Genomic DNA, 20,695 nt, shown 5'->3' with positions numbered 1-20,695 from the left:
AGAGCATCTAATCTGACCCCATGCATATCACAGGCCTCCTGTATGACACAAGAGCTACTTTTGGGGCAAACATTCCAGAAAGGCATCTAGTGTTCAGGCTTGGCTACACTTGAGAGTTGCAGCACTGGTGTTGGCTTTACAGCGCTGTAACTCACTCACCATCCACACTTCCAAGGCGCATTCAGCGCTGTATCTCCCTGGCTACAGCACTGGCTGTACTCCACTTCTACAAGAGGAATAAAGACTATAGCGCTGCTGATGCAGTGCTGCCCGCCACTGTGGCCACCAAAAGCGCTGTTATTGGCCTTCAGAAGTATTCAGCACTATCCCAGAGTGCCTGTTCTAGCTACTCTGCTCATCAGTTCAAACTCTACTGCCCTGGCCTCAGGTGACCAGCTGTCAGACCCGCCCTTTAATGCCCCGGAAATTTAAAAAAATCCCCTTCCTGTTTGCTCAGCCAGGTGTGGAGTGCAATCAGTGAATCTTTCCAGGTGACCATGCCTCCACGTGGCAAATGAGCCCCAGCATGGAGAATGGCGAGTTGCTGGACCTCATCAGTGTTTGTGGGGAGGAAGCTGTGCAGTCCCAGCTGTGCTCCAGCCGTAGGAATTACGATACCTTTGGGCAGATATCAAGGGCCATGATGGAAAGGGGCCATGACCGGGATGCGCTGCAGTGCAGGGTTAAAGTGAAGGAGCTGCGGAGTGCCTACTGCAAAGCCCGCAATGGAAACCGCCACTCCAGCGCTGCCCCCACGACCTGCCGATTTTACAAGGAGCTGGACACAATACTTGGGGGTGACCCCACCGCCAATCCGACAACCACGATGGACACTTCAGAGCAGGGGGAGGAGGGGGAAAGCGAAAGTGAGGGTACTGGGGTGGGGGGAGACACCCCGGAGTCCCTGGAGGCATGCAGCCAGGAGTTCTTCTCAAGCCAAGAGGAAGGTAGCCAGTCGCAGCACCCGGTACTTGGTGGAGGACAAACAGAGGAGCAGGTTCCCAGTAAGCGGCTTTTATTTTCTGGATGGAAATTTTTCGGGAGAGGCGGGAGGGTTACGGCTGCATGCATGCATGCCTAGATGCAGAATAGCGCACTGATGTGGTCTATCACGTCACGGTAATCGGCCTCGGTAATCTCATCAAAAGTCTCATCCAGAGCATGGGCAATGCGCTTGTGCACGTTTATTGGGAAAGCTACTATGGTCCTTGTCCCAGTCAGGCTAACACATCCACGAGGGGTGGGGGGACCATTGCTGCACACAGGCAAGCTGCATAGGGGCCAGGGCGGAATCCACATTGCAGTAGAAGATCCTCCCGCTCTTTCCAGGTGACCCGCAGCAGCGAGATATCTTCCAGGATACACTCCTGTGGAAAATGTTGGGATAGTGTTCAGTGTAGGTGCCCCCTGCAGTTGTTGGCTCTCCCCAAGGCACAGAAACCAAGAGGACAGTACAGCCCTGAAACAATTAGTCCCCCTTACTCACCCTTTCGGGGCTCCCGTGGGTTATGTGCACTCTCTTTGGGATGGGAAAATTACGCTATTGTGAAGACTGTATGTGCCCTCCTTAAGTGCGGGGAAATTACTCTGTCTGGTATAAACAATGCTGCCTCTGTTAAGTGTTGCATTTTGCCTTTACAGATGCAACCTTGAGATCTCGGCTGTCCGTGTTATCACTGGCTGAGAGACTGCAAAACCTCTGTCAGACAGCGAAAAAGCAAAGACGACATGCTGCACGAAGTGATGCACCAACCTCTCACAGAGAATCAAAAAGCGCAGGAGTGGAGGGAGAGGGAAAGCAGGATCCGCAAGGAAAATGCAGCGCACAGGAAGCAAAGCATGGAGCGGCTGATAAACATCCTGGAGCACCAAGCGGACTCTATCCAGGCGCTCATAGCCATGCAAGCAGAACACTACCGCCCCCGGTTCCCCCCTGCATCCCTTGTCCCAAAGCTCTTTCCCTTGTGCCCCCATATTAGCTCCAACCTCCCTTCCCCAACATCCAGGTTCTCATCACCACCAGCTGCCCCGAAAACACCTGTACGTTCACCCACCAGCCCTGAGAACTATGACCCTTACCCTCTGCACTCAACCCCCATCACCATGCAGCAGTGGTTTCCCCAGGAATTGAAATTAGGGGGGGTGTTCGAATTTACAGGGTGGGTGTCAGGACCAATGAGATATATAAAAGAGAGATGAATAAAGTAAATGTTTTGTTAGGATTATGCAAATTTAACGTAAGAATAATGCAAGTTACACCAAAACACATAACAGGTCTAGATTTCTAAAAAAATATACATTTTAAAAAAAGTATTTAATTTAAATTGACCTTTGAAAAGTAAGCCATCATGGGGTAAGAGGAAAGTCCTCTCATGGATCAGTAACTGGTTAAAAGATGGGAAACAAAGGGTAGGAATAAATTATCATTTTTCAGAATGTAGAGAGATAAATAGTGGTATCCTTGAGGGGTCAGTACTGGGACTAGTCCTATTCAACATATTCATCTGGAAAAATGGGTAAACAGTGAGGTGGCAAAATTTGCAGATGATACAAAACTATTCAAGATAGTTAAGTCCCAGGCAGACTGCAAAGAGCTAGAAAGGGATCTCACAAAACTGGGTGACTGGGCAACAAAATGGCAAATTAAATTCAATGTTGATAAATGCAAAGTAATGCACATTGAAAAGCAATCTCAACTATACATACAAAACGATGGCATCTGAATTAGCTGTTAACACTCAAAGAAGAGATCTTGGAGTCATTGTGGATAGATCTCTGAAAACATCCACTCCATGTGCAGCATCAGTCACAAAAGCAAACAATGTTGGGAATCATTAAGAAAGGGATAGATAATAAGACAGAAAATATCATATTGCCTCTATATAAATCCATGGTATGTGCACACCTTGAATAGTGTGTGTAGATCTGGTCACCCATCCTAAAAATATATATATTGGAATTGGAAAAGGTACAGAGATGGGCAACTAAAATGATGAGGGGTATGAAACAGGAGGAGAGATTAAAGTAACTGGGAATTTTCAGCTTGGAAAAGAGATGACTAATGGGGATATGATAGAGGTCTACAAAATCTTGACTGGTGCGAAGAAAGTGAATAAGGAAATTTTATTTAATGCTTCACACAACACAAGAACTAGCAGTCACCCAATGAAATTAATAGGCAGCAGATTTTAAAAAACAAAAGGAAGTATTTCTTCACACAATATAAAGTCAACCCAGGAACTCTTTGCCAGGGGATGCTGTGAAACTGAAGACCAAAACTATAACAGGATTTTAAAAAGAACCAGATACATTCCTGGAGAATAGGTCCATCTGTGGCTATTAGCCAGGATGAGAGGGATGCAACACCATGCTCTGAGTGTCCATAGCCTGTTTGCCAGAAGCTGGGAATGGGCAACAGGGGATGGATCACTTGATGATGACCTGTGCTATTCATTCCCTCTGAAGCACCTGGCCTTGACCACTTTTGTAAGACAGGGTACTGGGCTATATGGACCATTGGTCTGACCCAGTATGACCATTCTTATGTAAAAATTAATTATAATAAAAATGTTTAGTACAGAAACTCCCCAACATAATGACCTCCCAAGATAGCAACAATGTGAGATAACAATCTTGGCAAATACTGCATTTTAAAAATCTTCATAGAATCTCAGGGTTGGAAGGGACCTCAGGAGGTCATCTAGTCCAACCCCCTGCTCAAAGCAGGACCAAACCCCAACTAAATCATCCCAGCCAGGGCTTTGTCAAGCCTGACCTTAAAAACCTCTAAGGAAGGAGATTCCACCACCTCCTAGGTAACCAATTCCAGTTCTTCACCACCTACTAGTGAAAAAGTTTTTCCTAATGTCCAACCTAAACCTCCCTCTCTGCAACTTGAGACCATTACTCCTTGTTCTGTCATCTTCTACCACTGAGAACAGTCTAGATCCATCCTCTTTGGAACCCCCTTTCAGATAGTTGAAAGCAGCAATCAAATCCCCCCTCATTCTTCTCTTCTGCAGGCTAAACAATCTCAGTTCCCTCAGCCTCTCCTCATAAGTCATGTGCTCCAGCCCCCTAATCATTTTTGTTGCCCTCCGCTGGACTCTCTCCAATTTATCCTCATCCTTCTTGTAGTGTGGGGCCCAAAACTGGACACAGTGCTCCAAATGAGGCCTCACCAGTGCTGAATAGAGGGGAATGATCACATCCCTCAATCTGCTGGAAATGCCCCTACTTATACAACCCAAAATGTCATTAGCCTTCTTGGCAACAAGGGCACACTGTTGACTCATATTCAGCTTTTCGTCCACCGTAACCCCTAAGTCCTTTTCTGCAGAACTGATGCCCAGCCATTCAGTCCCTAGTCTGTAGCAGTGCATGGGATTCTTCCGTCCTAAGTGCAGGACTCTGCACTTGTCCTTGTTGAACCTCATCATATTTCTTTTGGCCCAATCCTCTAATTTGTCTAGGTCCCTCTGTATCCTATCCCTACCCTCCAGCATATCAACCACTCCTCCCAGTTTAGTGTCATCTGCAAATTTGCTAAGGGTGCAGTCCACACCATCCTCCAGATCGTTAATGAAGATATTGAACAAAACCGGCCCCAGCACCGACCCTTGAGGCACTCCACTTGATACCGGCTGCCAACTAGACATGGAACCATTGATCACTACCCGTTGAGCCCGACCATCTAGCCAGTTTTCTATCCACCTTATCGTCCATTCATCCAGCCCATACTTCTTTAACTTGCTGGCAAGTATACTGTGGGAGACTGTATCAAAAGCTTTGCTAAAGTCCAGAAATAGCACATCCACTGCTTTCCCCTCATCCACAGAGCCGGTTATCTCATCATAAAAGGCAATTAGGTTAGTCAGGCATGACTTGCCCTTGGTGAAACCATGCTGACTGTTCCTGATCACTTTCCCCTCCTTTAAGTGGTTCAGAGCTGGTCCACACTAAGAAGGGGGGTCGAACTAGGGTACGCAAATTCAGCTCCGTGAATAGCGTAGCTGAATTCGAAGTACCCTAGTTCGAACTACTCACCCGTCCAGACGCCGCGGAATCGAAGTCTGCGGCTCCAAGGTCGACTCCGCCACAGCCGTTTGCAGTGGTGGAGTACCGGAGTCGACCGGAGCACACGGGGAGTTCGAACTATCACGTCCAGATTAGACGCGATAGTTCGAACTCCGAGAAGTCAAACTCACCGCGTCGACCCAGCAGGTAAGTGTAGACTAGCCCTCAGAATTGATTCCTTGAGGACCTGTTCCATGATTTTTCCAGGGACTGAGGTGAGACTGACTGGCCTGTAGTTCCCTGGATCTTCCTTCTTCCCTTTTTTAAAGATGGGCACTACATTAGCTTTTTTCCAGTCATCCAGGACCTCCCCCGATCACCATGATTTTTCAAAGATAATGGCCAATGGGAAACATATTTATATAAGTTTCCATTCCCAGTCACAAATCCAGCATTCTGGAGCAAAGTGACTAAAATATAGTCCAACAAACAAATGGTTATTTAACGTGCCCCTCACTTTTCCCTCCACCGCACTCCACTCACCGGTGTTGTCCTTGGTCAGTGGAGACTCAGACTTCACTTTCACGTGAGTACACCTCCCAGGTGGGGGACAAAAAGGCACAGTTCGCTCTGGCCATGGCTGTTCGTTGTGCCACCGTTCACTCCACCGCTCTGTTGCCAATGGCCCTGCACAGTCACCTTCTGCTGTCACCTACCACTGTGATCTCTGCGAGTTGGTTTCTTGAGGTTCCACCAGCTCTCAGTGATTTCAGCTGAGCTCTCAGTGCGGGAACCTCGCTGCTAGTGCAGTCTGGGCTGTCTCTTACACAAAAACACTGTCCCCACAGGAACACTGTCCCCACAACAGGACTAAGCACTTAGACCTGATTGTCAGTGATTTCAGCTGCAGTGGTCACTTAACAGAACAAAAGACTATCTATGGAGCCTAATCAGCTCTGTCTTTAAACAGTGGAGAGGGACAGGTCCCCACCCTCTCTCTTGATGCCTTCAAATCATCACAGACTAAGTACAGTTCTACTGCCCTTTACTCATACAATAAGAACAACATTTCATTCCCCCTTCCCCCACATTCAAGTGGTTTGTAACCCAACCCCAGCCAAAATCTATCACTTGGACAACACAGCTCTGTTTGCTGGATACCTAGGTAGATTAGGTGTGAATGTAAATATAATCTGGCCCTGAAGCCTTAGCCCCCAGCTCATCACTAGCTGTCAGGGAGAACTAATTTAGACTTGGCTTACAAATCATCATTTGAAATTATTAGGTTGGCCAACATCACCGAAATAAATGCACTGACATCATAAAAAACAGCTGTATAAGGAAGCAAGGAAGCTAGTCTATGTTCATACTTTTCAAATCTATTATACTTTTTCAGATACACATATTTTATCATACACTGTATAAGCTTTTAAAGTGTGTATTAATGTTTCAGTTTAAATTCAGATTTCCAAACAGTCACTAAATGGGTATGTAACTAGCTCACAAAACTGGGGGGGGGTGTTGGGAAAATTCAGGGGGGGGGTGTAGGGAAATCACTGCCATGCAGTATAGCCACCCTGTAGTGCAGCAGTCATTGCACAGCACTCCAGCCAGGACATATTCAAACCTGTGACTGTACAGTTCCCCACCCCACCCCCCCTGCCCTTTCAGATTCCCCAAAAGTTGTGTGTCTTTCCATAAAGTAATTTTCTTTCAATAAATGAATTCTTGGCTTTGAAAACAGTCTTTATTATTGCATAAGGTCAAAGATACCTTAGCCCAGGAAAGACACAGGCACTACAAATCAGCTTAGCAAACACAGATTCCCACTAACATTGTAACCACTACACTTCACTCCTGTGCAAGGCACCAAACATTACTGTTGGTTTTCAGCCTCAAATTCCTCCCTCAAGGCATCCCTAATCCTTGCAGCCCTGTGTTGGGCCTCTCTAATAGCCCTGCTCTCTAGCTGTGCAAATTCAGCCTCCAGGACTTGAACCTCGGAGGTCCATGCCTGACTGAATCTTTCACCCTTCCCTTCCTAAATATTATGAAGGGTACAGCACATGGATATAACCATAGGGATGCTGCTTCCCCCAAGTCCAGATTCCCATACAGAGATCACCAGCGCCCCTTTAAATGGCCAAAAGCACACTCTACAGTCATTCGGCACTGGCTCAGCTTGTAGTTGAACTGTTCCTTGCTACTGTCAAGGCTCCCTGTGTACGGTTTCATGAGCCACGGCATTAACGGGTAAGCGGGGTCTCCAAGGATCACAATGGGCATTTTGACGTCCCCTACTGTGATCCTCCGGTCTGGGAAAAAGTCCCCAGCCTGCAGCTTCCTGAACAGGCCAGTATTCCAAAAGATGCGTGCATCATGCACCTTCTGGGCCAGCCTGCGTTAATGTCAAAGAAATGCCCACGGTGATCCACAAGCGCCTGGAGAACCATGAAATACCCCTTCCGATTAACGTACCCAGATGCTAGGTGGGGTGGTGCCAGAATAGGAATATGGGTCCCATCTATCACCCCTCCACAGTTAGGGAAGCCCATTTGTGCAAAGCCATCCACAATGTCCTGCACATTTCCCCAGAGTCACAGTTCTTCTTAGCAGGATGCGATTAATGGCCCTGCAAACTTGCATCAACACAATTCCAACGGTCGACTTTCCCACTTCAAACTGGTTTGCGATGGATCGGTAGCTGTCTGGAGTTGCCAGCTTCCAGATTGCAATAGCCACCCGCTTCTCCACCGGCAGGGCAGATCTCAATCTTGTGTCCTTGTGCCGCAGGGTGGGGGCGAGCTCCTCACAGTCCCATGAAAGTGGCTTTTCTCATCCAAAAGTTCTGCAGCCACTGGTCATCATCCCAGACTTCCATGACGATGTGATCCCACCACTCAGTGCTTGTTTCCTGAGCCCAAAAGCGGCATTCCACGGTGCTGAGCATGTCTGTGAATGTTACAAGCAATTTTGTGTCGTACACGTTATGCAACTCGCTATCATTGTGGACTCCTCACTGTCACTTTGGATTTTAAGGAATAGCTCAACTGCCAAACGTGATGTGCTGGCGAGACTTGTCAGCAAACTCCTCAGCAGTTCAGGCTCCACTTCCCGCAGACCGAAACGGAACACAGAATCGCGCTGCACAGAAAACGTTGAAAGATGCAAGATGGTGCCAAACATGGATGGAAAAACAGGGATTGCTGGGATGTGAAGCTATGCATCACAGGGCATTGGGAGAGGAACCAGAATGATCCACACCCTCCGCACCCTTCCCACAACCCACGGCACCAGAATGGGAAGAGGTGCTCTGTGGGATAGCTGCCCATAATGCACCACTCCCAACACCACTGCAAATGCTGCAAATGTGGCCACACTGCAGCGCTTTCCCTACACAGCTGTACGAAGACAGCTTTAACTCCCAGCACTGTACACCTGCAAGTGCAGCCAAACCCCCAGTCTCACTGATGCCGTGTCACCTCCTGTGATGTTACTGACATAATCTGTAATGGTACAGATCACCGTTGCGGCCACTGTTCTCTATTTGCAGCCAATATTGTAGAAAGGTTGTTGTGTAAGGGGTCTATGTGGAGGTTCTGATTGACTGATTATAATTATGCTATCTCTAGATGTCTATCATTTTTTGTAGTTGACGTTATGAATATTGGCTCTATGCTGCTCATATTTCAAACTTGTGCTCTGCTTCCGGGAAACACCCCAGACAAGTTGGTGTCAGTTCTGCCTCGCCTCCTTGATGGCCCACTAAGGACCATCTACATTCGACCCACTGAGAGAAGGCAGATACACCCTGTGACTCAGCATGGTCTGCAGGGACCTGCCTATGGACAGAACTCGAAGGTTTTTCTGTGCCACGTGCTGGATAGAGTGTCCTTGCGACAAAGAAAGCAAAGATCACATGGCAAGAGACTATAAAAGGCTGATGCCTCATCTCCAGTCCTGCTTCTACCTCTGGAGGACTTTGCTACAAACTGAAGCTCTATACAAAGGACTGAATGACCCATCCCAGCTGTGGATGGACTCCAGAGACTTGATTTGAACCTGCAGTTTATTCCATCACTGCTACAAGCCTGAACCAAGAACTTTGCCATTACTGGATGTAACTGATTCCTTTAACAATTTTAGCTCTCATCCATATTTCTTACTTTTTATGAATAAACCTTTAGATTTTACATGCTGAAGGATTTGCAAGAGCGTGATTTGTGGGTAAGATCTGACTCATCTATTCACCTGCATTTGGGGCTTGGTCCTTTGAGAGAACCCATTTTCTTTTACTGGGGTATCGGTTTTCATAACCATTCATCCCCATAAGGAGCGGGGCTGGTGGTGATAGAAGGGAACTGGAATAGCTGAGGGAATTGGTTCTATGACGTCCGGATTGGCCAGTGGGGTAAAACCAAAGTTCTCCCGGCATGGCTGCTGTGACGTGCTTTAATAGTAAAGGGCACCCAGCCTCGGGCTGTGACTGCCCTGCTCCAAGCAATTTGCCCTGAATTGATACTCAGCAGTGTCCCGCCAGACGCCGCATTGTTACAGTGGTTGTCCAGGATTACAGCTGGGAACTCTCCGAAGCTCCGGATGCGCTTCCTCAGCTAGGGGAAGTATGTAACCCACACACCTCCAGGATCTAGGTTTTAAAACAGTTACCACATTTGCAGCTGGAGAAATGTCAGGCAGTTGAGTGGAAGGCCATTGCAGGCTCAGCTAATTAGGCAACGTGGCTTATGCCCCATCTAACAAGCTCCTTAAACAATAGCTCCCAATTTTCATTTACATTCTTCTGTTTAGTGTTTTTCTCCAAAACACTTTCACTAATCATTTGGGTCAGCTTTGGAAAGTTAGCCCTTTCAGTGCACCAAATATAAATATTGCTGTTGGGGACTGCCCTCTATTGGTCATAAGAACAGCCAGACTGGATCAGACCAATGGTCCAGCCAGCCCAGAATCCTGTCCTCCCACAGTGGCCAATGCCAGGTGCCCGCGAGGGAATCAACAGAACAGGGAATCATCAAGCGATCCATCCCGTCGCCCAGTCCCAGCTTCCGGCAAACAGAGGCTGGGGACACTTCAAGAGCATGGTTTTGTATCCCTGCCCATCCTGGCTAATAGCCAATGATGGACCCATCCTCCATCAACTTATCTAGTTCTTTGGTAGACCCTGTTATAGTCTTGGCCCTCACAGCATCCTCTAGCAATGTTTCCCCAGGTTGACTGTGTGTTGGGTGAAGAAATACTTCCTTTGGTTTATTTTAAACCTGCTCTCTATTCATTTCATCGGGTGACCCCAGTTCTTGTGTAATGAGGAGTAAATAGCACTTCCCTACAGAGCCAGACTAACATGGCTACCCCTCTGATACTTCCTTATTTACTTTCGCCAAACCCGTCATCATTTTATAGACCTCTATCCTAGCCCCCCCTTGTTCATCTCTTTTCCAAGCTGAAAACTCCCCTCAGTCTTATTAATCTCACCTCACATGGAAGCTGTTCCATACCCCAATCATGTTGGTTGCCCTTTTCTGTGCCTTTCCCAATTCCAATATAGCTTTTTGAGATGGGGGACCAGCTCCAGTATTCAAGATGTGGGCCTACCACAGATTTATAGACAGGCAATATTATATTTCTGTCTTGCTAGCCATCCCTTTCCTAATGACTTCCCAACATTTTGTTCGCTTTTTTGACAGCCAATGCACATTGAGTAGATGTTTTCAGAGAAGTATCCACAGTGACTCCAACATCTCTTTCTTAAGTTGTAAGAGCTAATTTAGACCCCATCAGTTTAGATGTAGAATTGAGATCATGTTTTCCCATGTGCATTACTTTGCATTGATCCACATTGAATTTCATCTGCCTTTTTGCTGCCCAGTCATTCAGTTTGGTGAGATCCCTTTGTCACACTTCGCACTCTCTTTTGGACGTAACTAACTTGAGTTGGTTTGTATCATCTGCAAATGTTTCCACCTCACTGTTTACCCCTTTTTCCAGATCACTCAGGAGTATGTTGAACAGTGCTGGTCCCAGTACAGACCCGAGGGGGACACCACTATTTACCTCTCTCCATTCTGAAAATCAGACCCTTTCGTTCTTGCCTTTGAACCAGTTACCTATCCCAGAGAGGACCTTCCATCTTATCCCATTTTGCTTCAGAGCCTTTGGGGAGAGACCTTGTCAAAGGTTTTCTGAAAATGTAAGTATTCTATATCCACGGGATCACCTTTATTCACATGCTTGTTGACTCCCTCAAATAATTATAGTAGATTCGTGAGGCATGATTTTCCTTTACAAAAACCATTCTCCATTATGTTCAGGAGCTCCACCATACGAGGATGCTTGAAATGAATGTAAACACTCAACATTTTGCTGTCCAAATGCATAAAAACCTAGCAAACCTGTCCATCAGCTGAAATCAGTTCCAATCCTCTAAGTGTCTAGTTTATGTTTTCATCAATTAAACAAAGGGATCATATGAATGTACATTTGCAGATCCCTCTTCTCCAGGGCTGTGCTGTGCAGAAGAACAAGAACCACACCCAGTTGGGGTTCAGGAGTCTGATGAGCAAAGGCAACTTGCTGCAGGCTAAAGTCACCAGCACTTTGGCTCCTTCACATTCAGCCAACGGCTGGGCCCTCAGGACAAGGCAAGAGAAGAAGACAGTGGCTGTGAGCAGGAAAATAGCCACCAAGAAGCTGGCCAAAGCTGTCAAGATCCTCAGGAAGGTCACCATGCCCATGTCTAGAATGTACTGACTGCAGCGGGGACCAAAAAGGCAGAGAAAAGCCCTCAAAGTTCTAAGCTGCCAAGCCCCAGAGGGTGATCACAATCCTACCTAAAATCAAGACAGGATAAGGCTAATGTCATCTCCAAAGCCAGGGCTAAGAAGGTAACACTGAGAAAGAAGTGGAGAGATTTCCATTGGGATGACTCCTGCTCCCCTAATGGCTCTGTTATGAATCACCATGGACCACCCGGAGAGATCAAAGTCCTGCAGGACAAACAGCCCCATGGACAGTATAATGAAGTGGTGGCGGTGGGGGGAAGTGCTGTGTTTTGTGTAACACCTGCCAGGTGAGTGATGCACTGACAGGGCAGCTGCCCATGAGCTCATTCTCTTCGATCTGCTTCTGCTGTTACTTCAGAGCCAGCACTACTGGGAGTGTGTCCCTGTCACTTCACCAGCTCTAGAACAGGCTCTGTCTGCAGCCCAGCTCTGATTAATCCCACTTTTAATGTATTCCTACTGCGATACTTTCCCAGTTCTCTGCCTCATCCTAACATTCCCGTCAGAGACTGAATATGGGGAGGGATGGACTAATTTGTGTGACATTCGGTAAGTTGCCATCGTATGTGATTGAAACCTCTGCTGGAGGTGGGCAGGAGCCTGTTACACACATAAAATAGCTAAGCTTGACCAAACTACCTGCTACACATTCAAACCTTCCTGTACACACACAATAGAAATTGGGGCTCTGAGAAATGGCAACTTTCATTTAACACAGATCATTGTTTTCTGTACTTCCAGAGGCACTGAAGTAGCAGCTATTTTAAAGTAATGTGCTTCTATTTCATGATCAGCAGCAGAGCCTCTGTCAATTTGCCACCCATAGAGCTGATTGTTTCTAACTGCAGGGTTAGCCAGACCATTCAGTAACATTATCGCTCTGTTTACAAAGCCTTTGGGTTAGTGACAAATCATGAGACTTAACTCTTCCTGCTGTAATTCAACTGACTCCAGTGTCTCTTTCCCCATTTCTGGTTCCAAGAAAATAAATTAAAACAACCTTCAGAACTAACATGCCGTGGGAAAGTGGAAATGTTGATAGCTCAAATAATTCAGTTTCTTCTGTATCTTGTGTGTGTCTATCTGCTTTCTGTGTGTGACCAGTGGGGCTTTTTGTTTGCTCCTGGCAGGTGCAACCCTGTCAGATTTGTCTGTGGGGAGGGCCAGAGAAGACAGACACCCTGGCCTTCCAGGTTGGGGTTAGGCAAAGGAATAACAACCCTGTCCCACAAAAAACAAAATATGTTACAGAAACAGTGGTAGGAACAGTGCTAGAGAAACTGGTAAATAATCACAGTGCCCTGGCTTGAAGTAATCGGAAACACAGAATTCAAAAGCAAAGCTCAGGGCTATTTCGGGTTTATTCTCTGAGCTTAGCCATGTGCTATAGCACAGGGAGCACTTTGGGAAGTCTCCCATCCCACAACGGGGAAAGGAAAAGGATTCTTAGGCTCTAGCACGGATTGAGCGAGGATGGTGATGGGGAATAAGGGAATCCTCTGACTTACCTAACTACGTCTGTTGTTACAATGGGTGAAATGACATTTTCCCTATCCCTGCCCTGTTCCTGCTCTTTGTTATAGTTCAATATATTTTAAGTGTGGAAAATAATAAAAATATCTGCTCCCCAGCACAACCTAAAGCAACATCAGAGCAACTGGGAATGAAACAATTGGTTCCCCAAGGGAGAACTCGATGACTAACAATTGCTGTGAAATGGGGGAACAGTATAACCGTGATGCTCAGGGTTTGTTTAGACTAGGAAAAGTGATGGAGTTTAGGTCAGGTCAAGGGGAAAGCTAATGCCAACCCCTGCACCTGGGCTACATCTGCTCTACAACTATAATTGTCTTGTTACACCAAGATCACTAACTTAAGCAGCCGCCATGTACAGCCCTAGTGGCTGTCAGGCACAGGTACTTTTTGCCTCAGTGTAGCTTGTTGGGATCAAACCCTCTCCCACCTGGAGTTGATGAACATTCCTGGCAGGAGGGACACACACTCCTACGACTCAAAGGAAAGGAGTTGATAGAAAAGATCACAGGACTGACCCCAAAGAAGGGTGAGCTGCAAAAGGCAGAAGCAGGCAACTGATCTGGTGGAGCTGAGAGACCTTGGTGAAGATGGTGCAAAAATCACTATGTGGGAATTAGCAAATGTAATTAAAAAAACCAAACTTTGGCCAGCCCTAGTCAAGGGATTTATAACAGTTCTCTCTCATGTGGATTTTCTGATGTCTAATAAGGCTTGTGTGCTGATTGAAGCTTTTCCCGCACTCAGAGCACGTGTAGGGCGTCACCCCTGTGTGGATTCTCTCATGTCTGATAAGGTGAGAGCGCCGATTGAAGCTTTTCCCGCACTCAGAGCAAGTGTAGGCGTCACCCTGTGTGGATTCTCTCATGTCTGATAAGGTGAGAGCGCCGATTGAAGCTTTTCCCGCACTCAGAGCACGTGTAGGGCGTCACCCCTGTGTGGATTCTCTCATGTCTGATAAGGTGAGAGCGCCAATTGAAGCTTTTCCCGCACTCAGAGCACGTGTAGGGCGTCACCCCTGTGTGGATTCTCTCATGTCTGATAAGGTGAGAGCGCCGATTGAAGCTTTTCCCGCACTCAGAGCACGTGTAGGGCGTCTCCCCTGTGTGGATTCTCTGATGTGTGATAAGGTCAGAGCTCCGCCCGAAGCTTTTCCCGCACTCAGAGCATGTGTAGGGCGTCTCCCCTGTGTGGATTCTCTGATGTGTAATAAGGTTTGAGCACTGATTGAAGCTTTTCCCGCACTCAGAGCACGTATAGGGCATCTCCCCAGTGTGGATTCTCTCATGTCTGATAAGGACAGAGCTCTGATTGAAGCTTTTCCCGCACTCAGAGCACGTGTAGGGCGTCTCCCCTGTGTGGATTCTCTGATGTGTGATAAGGTGAGAGCTCCGCCCGAAGCTTTTCCCGCACTCATGGCACATGTAGCGTCTCTCTTCCAAGTTGATTCTGTTGCGTGGAATAAGGGCTGAGTGGCTACTGTAGTTTTCGTCTGGCCTCTGCTGAGTCTCACAGGCTTTTGTGCTTTCTGGGAGTGCACAACTCCTGGAAACATTCCCTTTGGATCTTCCTGATAACAGCCAATGTGGATCTACTTGCACAGTGTCTTCCTGCTGGGGTTTCTCCTCCTCGTTCTCACTCACCAGCCCATCGCCGGATGGGAGACAGAGAGAATCCAGACATAGGTCACTCCCTGTGCCTGAGAAAAAGGAAATGTCAGAGAGAGGAATGGAAAAAGGGATGAACAAACCAAAATATATGTGGGAGAGATCAAACCTATCAGGTGCTGATTTTCCCCAAGCCCTTCCACAGAGAAGGGAGGAAGGCATCAGTTCTGGGTCCTCATTGCACCATAACTCTCAGGGGAAGTGAGATCGGGGAGGGACCTGCTGCCAGTTGTCAGTCAGAATAGGAGGGAAGCCATGAGTGACATCTGCCATAATGATTCCACATCTGCAGGGAACAATCCTGAACTTGAAGAGCTCACAGGGTCTTTGTAGGGCATCCCAAATGTTTCCTGCATTTCTAAGCAGTTGTTGAGTTGTTTAACCAAGTCCTCACCTGTGAAGGCAGCTCGGGATCACTTCTTTCTCAAGGCCCTGGAGGTCCGGGATCCACGGTTCTTCCCCTCGTTCCAGCTGCGAGATCACATCAGGTTTGGAAATTGGAAACCCTACTGCAGGCAAAGAAAACAAGGGAGGTCAGTGGAATTTGTGGGATACTTGTCACAAAGAATATTCCATAGTTTTAACCCCATCTCATTTTTAGGCAGTAACATCTGTAGCCCTCAGGATTCATCTGCTTGCCTGCATCAATATCTCTTTTTTTATAAGTACAGTATTGTGATAGGTTTATTAATTCATATTAAAAATATGTTTGGCTGTAATGCAAGAAACCTACAGGCCAGAAACCTGCATTTTAAGCTAAAGCAAAGTTAGCATAGCTACATCCTGTGCCCTTTTACCCAGAAAAAGAACTGTTTTTCCTACACCCAAATAAAGTGCCTACGCTTAGGTCTAAGACCCTTTACCTAGACCAACAGACAATGAAGAATAGCAAAGGGGATTTTTCAAAGTTGTACTCACAGACTTAACAAGTACCCCACAAGTGCGCAGATACCTGCCATCCATACGCACACACATACTAGCCTATGGAGTAAGCGTATCCTAACATTTCTATGGGGGAAGACTGAAATTTGGGCATAAGAGGAAGGATTTCCGGCATTTATTTCCATAAAAAGAGGTAACCTACCTCACTATAAAAGAAGTAACCTACCTTTTTACCCGCACCTCAACCTCCTCCTCCTTCTCCACACTTCACCATCTTCAACTACGTATTCATGCTATCCATCTCGACAGCTATTAACCAGTAATAGGCGCACTTATTTTCTTTTCAAACTTTAAGTTCAAAAGGGACTCGGCTAAGCTTGGTCTCTCTAAACTTTATTTTAATTTGTGTATTAGATTATTTAGTTGAGCTAAAAAGTAAATTCCAAAGTAGCTTTGACAGCTCTTTACATTAGTTTCCCTTGCAAGAGCTGTGAAACCAGAACCGCCAGAGGTGAGGCCAACGCCAGTTTATCAAAACAGGGTGTGAATATTAACCAAAGTTTGCAGCACATAATATTGTATCATCATATATATCTCCTGAATAACAGTAATACAATTGTAACTCTGTAATTCTACCTGTTTTACAATTTACTTACTATTTCATTGAATTTAATAAAAAGTCTTTATGACTATATCTGTCTCCCTGTGAGCTTCCTGTCATACCCTCAAAGGTCCCTTTATCAATTCTGTGGAACCTGATTCGAAACACAAACTTTTATCTTCTGATCAAACAAATTGTGAGCCTAAACTCATATTAATTAATATAAATGATTAAGTATTATTATTAATTAATTAAAATAAGTACAATACACATTAAATTAAGTTGATAAATCAAATCAACATTACTCACACACCCCAAATAAGGCTACGCATCCCAAGGCCATCTTCCTTGGCTCAAAGTGGCAGGACAGTTACGAATATAACAAATCACATTCACGACCTTAGTGCCTCAAGCCCAACTAACAGCGGGTCCCCATGGTGCTAGGCAAAGTACAAACAGAGAATAGTAGATGGCCCATGCCCTGACGAATTTACAATCTAAATCAGTGGTAGGAAACCTGCGGCGAGCTGATTTTCAGTGGCACTCACACTGCCTGGGTCCTGGCCCCTGGTCCGAGGGGCCTCTGCATTTTAATTTAATTTTAAATTAAGCTTCTTAGACATTTTTAAAACCTTATTTATTTTACATACAACAATAGTTTAGTTCTATATTATAGACTTATAGAAAGAGACCTTCTAAAAACGTTAAAATGTGTTACTGGCACACGGAACCTTAAATTAGAGTGAATAAATGAAGACTCGGCACAGCACTTCTGAAAGGTTGCCGACCCCTGATCTAAATACACAAGACAGACACAGAATGGGGGAAGGGCTAGAACCCACTGTTAGAATAGACATATTCAGGCCTGCCTGTAAAGCCTATAGTTTAAGAATTTAGGGGTATTTTTATCACTTTGTCTTTATACCCCTGTAACTAGCTAAGAATCAAAATCTCAGTCTGCCTGTGTCTGGGCCTTCTCTCACTGTGACAGTCTGAGGCCTTGTTCTTAGGCTAAGGCCTCTGGCTAAGCAGCAGGGGCAGCCATAAGCTGGGAAGCGAAGGGTCACATCCTCACATCCCAAACCAGTCACACTGAAATAAGGTGCTTTTGGGCTGTTAGGAAGATGATCCTGTCCTGATAGTGCCCATCACCACCAGATAAAGAAACAGATCTTAAGATGGTTAATGAAGCATCCTGTCTGGCAAGAAATCTCTTATCAATGGTTGTGGTTCTGAAACCCTCATTTCAGTATTGTTTTATCTTTATGGCCACCACTTTTACCTTGTTAATCAGTCTGGTTCTCTAATTGTTTCTGTTTGCTGCATAATTAATTTTGCTAGGTGTAAGTTCATTAGGGCACTGGAATATGCAGTGGAATATGCTTGCTTGGAAATAACCCCAATAAACATCGCATTATCTGTGCTTCAGACTTCTGGTCTTTTGCTGCTTGCTGTCTGCGTGACAAGAACCAGGGAAGTGGGAGGGTGAAGGGAAAACCCTCTAACAAATGGACATGACCTGATAACCAAGAGGTGAGCCTTAGAGGAAGGTTTTAATACACTTTGGAACGGACCAGGGATTCCCCTGAAGACTGAGAGGGAGCGATGGTAAACACGCATTTAGATCCTTTTCTTGTTTTATATCTTTTCCCCATAAGGCTGAACCTCTGGCACTGTCATGGATCCATAGGATCTCTGCAATGCCCTGGCTTTTAAACAGTCCTTGGGAGGTGCCTCTTGAGTGCACTAGACCCCCAAGGGGTCCCACTCTTCCACAAGGACAGGCCACTTAGCTTCAACACCTGAGACTGAGCCACTTCCTCGGTGCCCTTCCTCCACACTCCTCTCCACTTCTTCCCATTACTCTCAGCCAGCACCACCTGCCGGCACCTTGGGAGATTCTTGTGTTCCCTCTTCACCTCTCACTACCTCATCCCTCCCTGCTGCTTCTTAGCTCTAACCCTGCACACACCCTCCCCATGTCCTGGCACCCCAGAATTATCTACTCCCCCCTTCTCCTCCCCTCCCATAGCTCTGTTCTCCCTTCACCCATGTGGTCCTGAATGGCAACATTATACGCTCTCGTATCGAAAGAGGAGCTCATCTGACTGTCACACAAGCCAGGCATGAGTAATACACCTATTTACTCAATTTAGAATTCTACAGGAGGTATATTTTCCTCTTAAAATGAGGAAAAGGCATGAAAGCTACAGTTATTAATGTATCCAATAAGGATACATTAAATTCAATTTTAAAATGACTGATGGCACTAAAAAGGCACATGTCCAAAATGATACTAGTGGGTGGGAGATAAGGCAAAAAAGGGGGGGCAAGGAAACTTGTCAAAACTTGTATGACAAATAAAGGTATAAAGTTATCACTACTCGGGTTCTTTAGAGACCCCACAGCTTCTAATAACCCAGGGACAGGACTCCTTACCCAGCGAGGTCACCGTCTCATAGTTCTCCTGCATGACACCCCTGTAGAGGGCTCTCTGAGCGGGGTCCAGCAGAGCCCATTCCTCTCTGGTGAAATACACAGCCACCTCCTCGAAGGTCAGCGGCCCCTGAAAGAGAAAGAGTCCAACACTCAGTACCTGCTGCCCCACTCACAACCCCACTACTCACGGAACAGCAGCACCAGGGAAATGGAAGCTCCAGGAGGCACATGTTAACAGAGTCCCACCCCACCTTGTCTAGAGCAGCCAGGAGGCATCAGAGGGTGGAAAGAGAGAACCTCTGTGTCTCCCAGCTGACAGACGGAGGCAGGGTCTTCACGTTTATCACATACCTACTAGCCAGAGCTTAATATAGGAGATGAGGCTGTCTCTGGACCCTGCTGGTGGCTCCCTGGTAGGAATCCCAACACTCTCCAAATAAAATATATGGAAGAAAGGGGAAGTCAATAGTAAAGAATAGAAGGTCAGAATTGTAGAAAGTTAGCAAGGGAAGCTATCAGAAATAAATGACCAATTAATGAAACAAGAAGGAAGTTTTTAAAAAGTATATTAAGTACAAAATTAATCCTAACAATGGAAGTGGCAAATTACTACATGGAAATGTAGAAGAGGTAAAAGTGTTAAATAAATATTTCTCTCCTGGATTTGGAGAAAAACGGATGATGTAAGTCATATAAGACGTTGACGACGACAGTCTTTCCATTCCTACAATAACTCACGAGGATGTTGAACAGCAGCTATTACAGTTAGACATGTTTAAATAAGCAGGTCCAGATAACTTGTATCCACGAGTTTTGAAAGACCTGGTGGAGGAGTGTGGTGGACTGTTAATGGTGATTATAATTAGGACTTGGAACACTGGGGAAATTCCAGAAGACTGGACTAAAGCTAATGCTGTGCCAATATTTTAAAAGTGTAAAAGAGATGACCCAGCTAATTACAAGAGTGTTAGTCTGATACTGGGCAAGATAATGGAGCAGCGAATATGGATTTAATTAATAAAGAATGAAAGGAGGGTAATATAATTAGTACCAATTAACAAAGTTTCAGAGACAACAGATCCAACCAAACTAACTGGATATCCTTATTGGATGAGATCAAAAGTTTGGTTGCAACTAATAGTATTGATGTAATATATGCCTTACAGAAGTTTAGGTATGACTTGGTTCAGCACAACATTTTGACTAGAAAACTAGAAAGATACAAAATAAACACGGCATACATTAAATAGATTAAAAACTATGATTGTAAATGGGGAACCATGGTCGAGTGGATTTCTTTCTAGGGGATTCCCACAAGGATTGGTTCTTGGCCCTGTGCTATTTAACATTCTTATCAATGACCTGGAAGAGAATATAAAATCATCACCGATAACGTTTGCAGTTGCCACAAAGATCGGGGTTGGTGGTAACTAATGAAGTGTCAGTAGGTTCAGGCTCCGGCACTGGGAGTCTGGGAAGTTTTCCCAGCCCTGGCTAGAGGGTTATTTCCTGTTCCACAAAAAGGGGAAGTTCCATTCACAACACCTGTGCCTTGAAATTAGGCCCTGACACTACACCCCACATTCAGCAGAGTGGTATGATTATCAAATGATTAGGACATAATTATGATGCATTTTGTGCAAGATCGTCATGTTCAGTGTCATTGAAAAAGTTATGATTTGCTGAATATGATTGTCCTATTTGTGTGCATGTATCATATTCGTATCTGAAGTTATGGATATTGACTCTGTATCTGTATT

The 20,695-nt window shown here is 45.8% G+C and overlaps 1 protein-coding gene across 1 annotated transcript; it reads right to left on the bottom strand.

The window, feature by feature from the left end:
• Window positions 1-1,107: 1,107 nt before the first annotated feature.
• LOC120375430 (zinc finger protein 2-like) lies at window positions 1,108-18,981 on the bottom strand. The gene is made up of 3 exons (XM_039496064.1): window positions 18,936-18,981; window positions 15,408-15,522; window positions 1,108-1,367 (listed from the first exon to the last, which is right to left on the bottom strand). Exons 1-3 carry the CDS (start codon window positions 18,967-18,969, stop codon window positions 1,223-1,225), a joined length of 294 nt encoding a protein of 97 aa, XP_039351998.1. The 5' UTR covers window positions 18,970-18,981; the 3' UTR covers window positions 1,108-1,222.
• Window positions 18,982-20,695: the final 1,714 nt, after the last annotated feature.

Source organism: Mauremys reevesii, linkage group 12 (assembly GCF_016161935.1).
Source record: "Mauremys reevesii isolate NIE-2019 linkage group 12, ASM1616193v1, whole genome shotgun sequence".
Classification (NCBI taxonomy): domain Eukaryota; kingdom Metazoa; phylum Chordata; order Testudines; family Geoemydidae; genus Mauremys; species Mauremys reevesii.
The sequence above is the reverse complement of the archived record's forward strand: the minus strand, read 5'-3'. Positions and strand labels throughout refer to the sequence as shown.

Excerpts from the sequence above, each read along its gene's own strand:
- LOC120375430 (XM_039496064.1), bottom strand. The coding sequence starts at position 18,969 with ATGCAGGAGAACTATGAGACGGTGACCTCGCTGG. Across the intron at positions 15,523-18,935 it reads TGAGACGGTGACCTCGCTGG|TAGGGTTTCCAATTTCCAAA; the intron begins GTAAGGAGTCCT and ends CTTTGCCTGCAG. Across the intron at positions 1,368-15,407 it reads ATCCCGAGCTGCCTTCACAG|GAGTGTATCCTGGAAGATAT; the intron begins GTGAGGACTTGG and ends CATTTTCCACAG.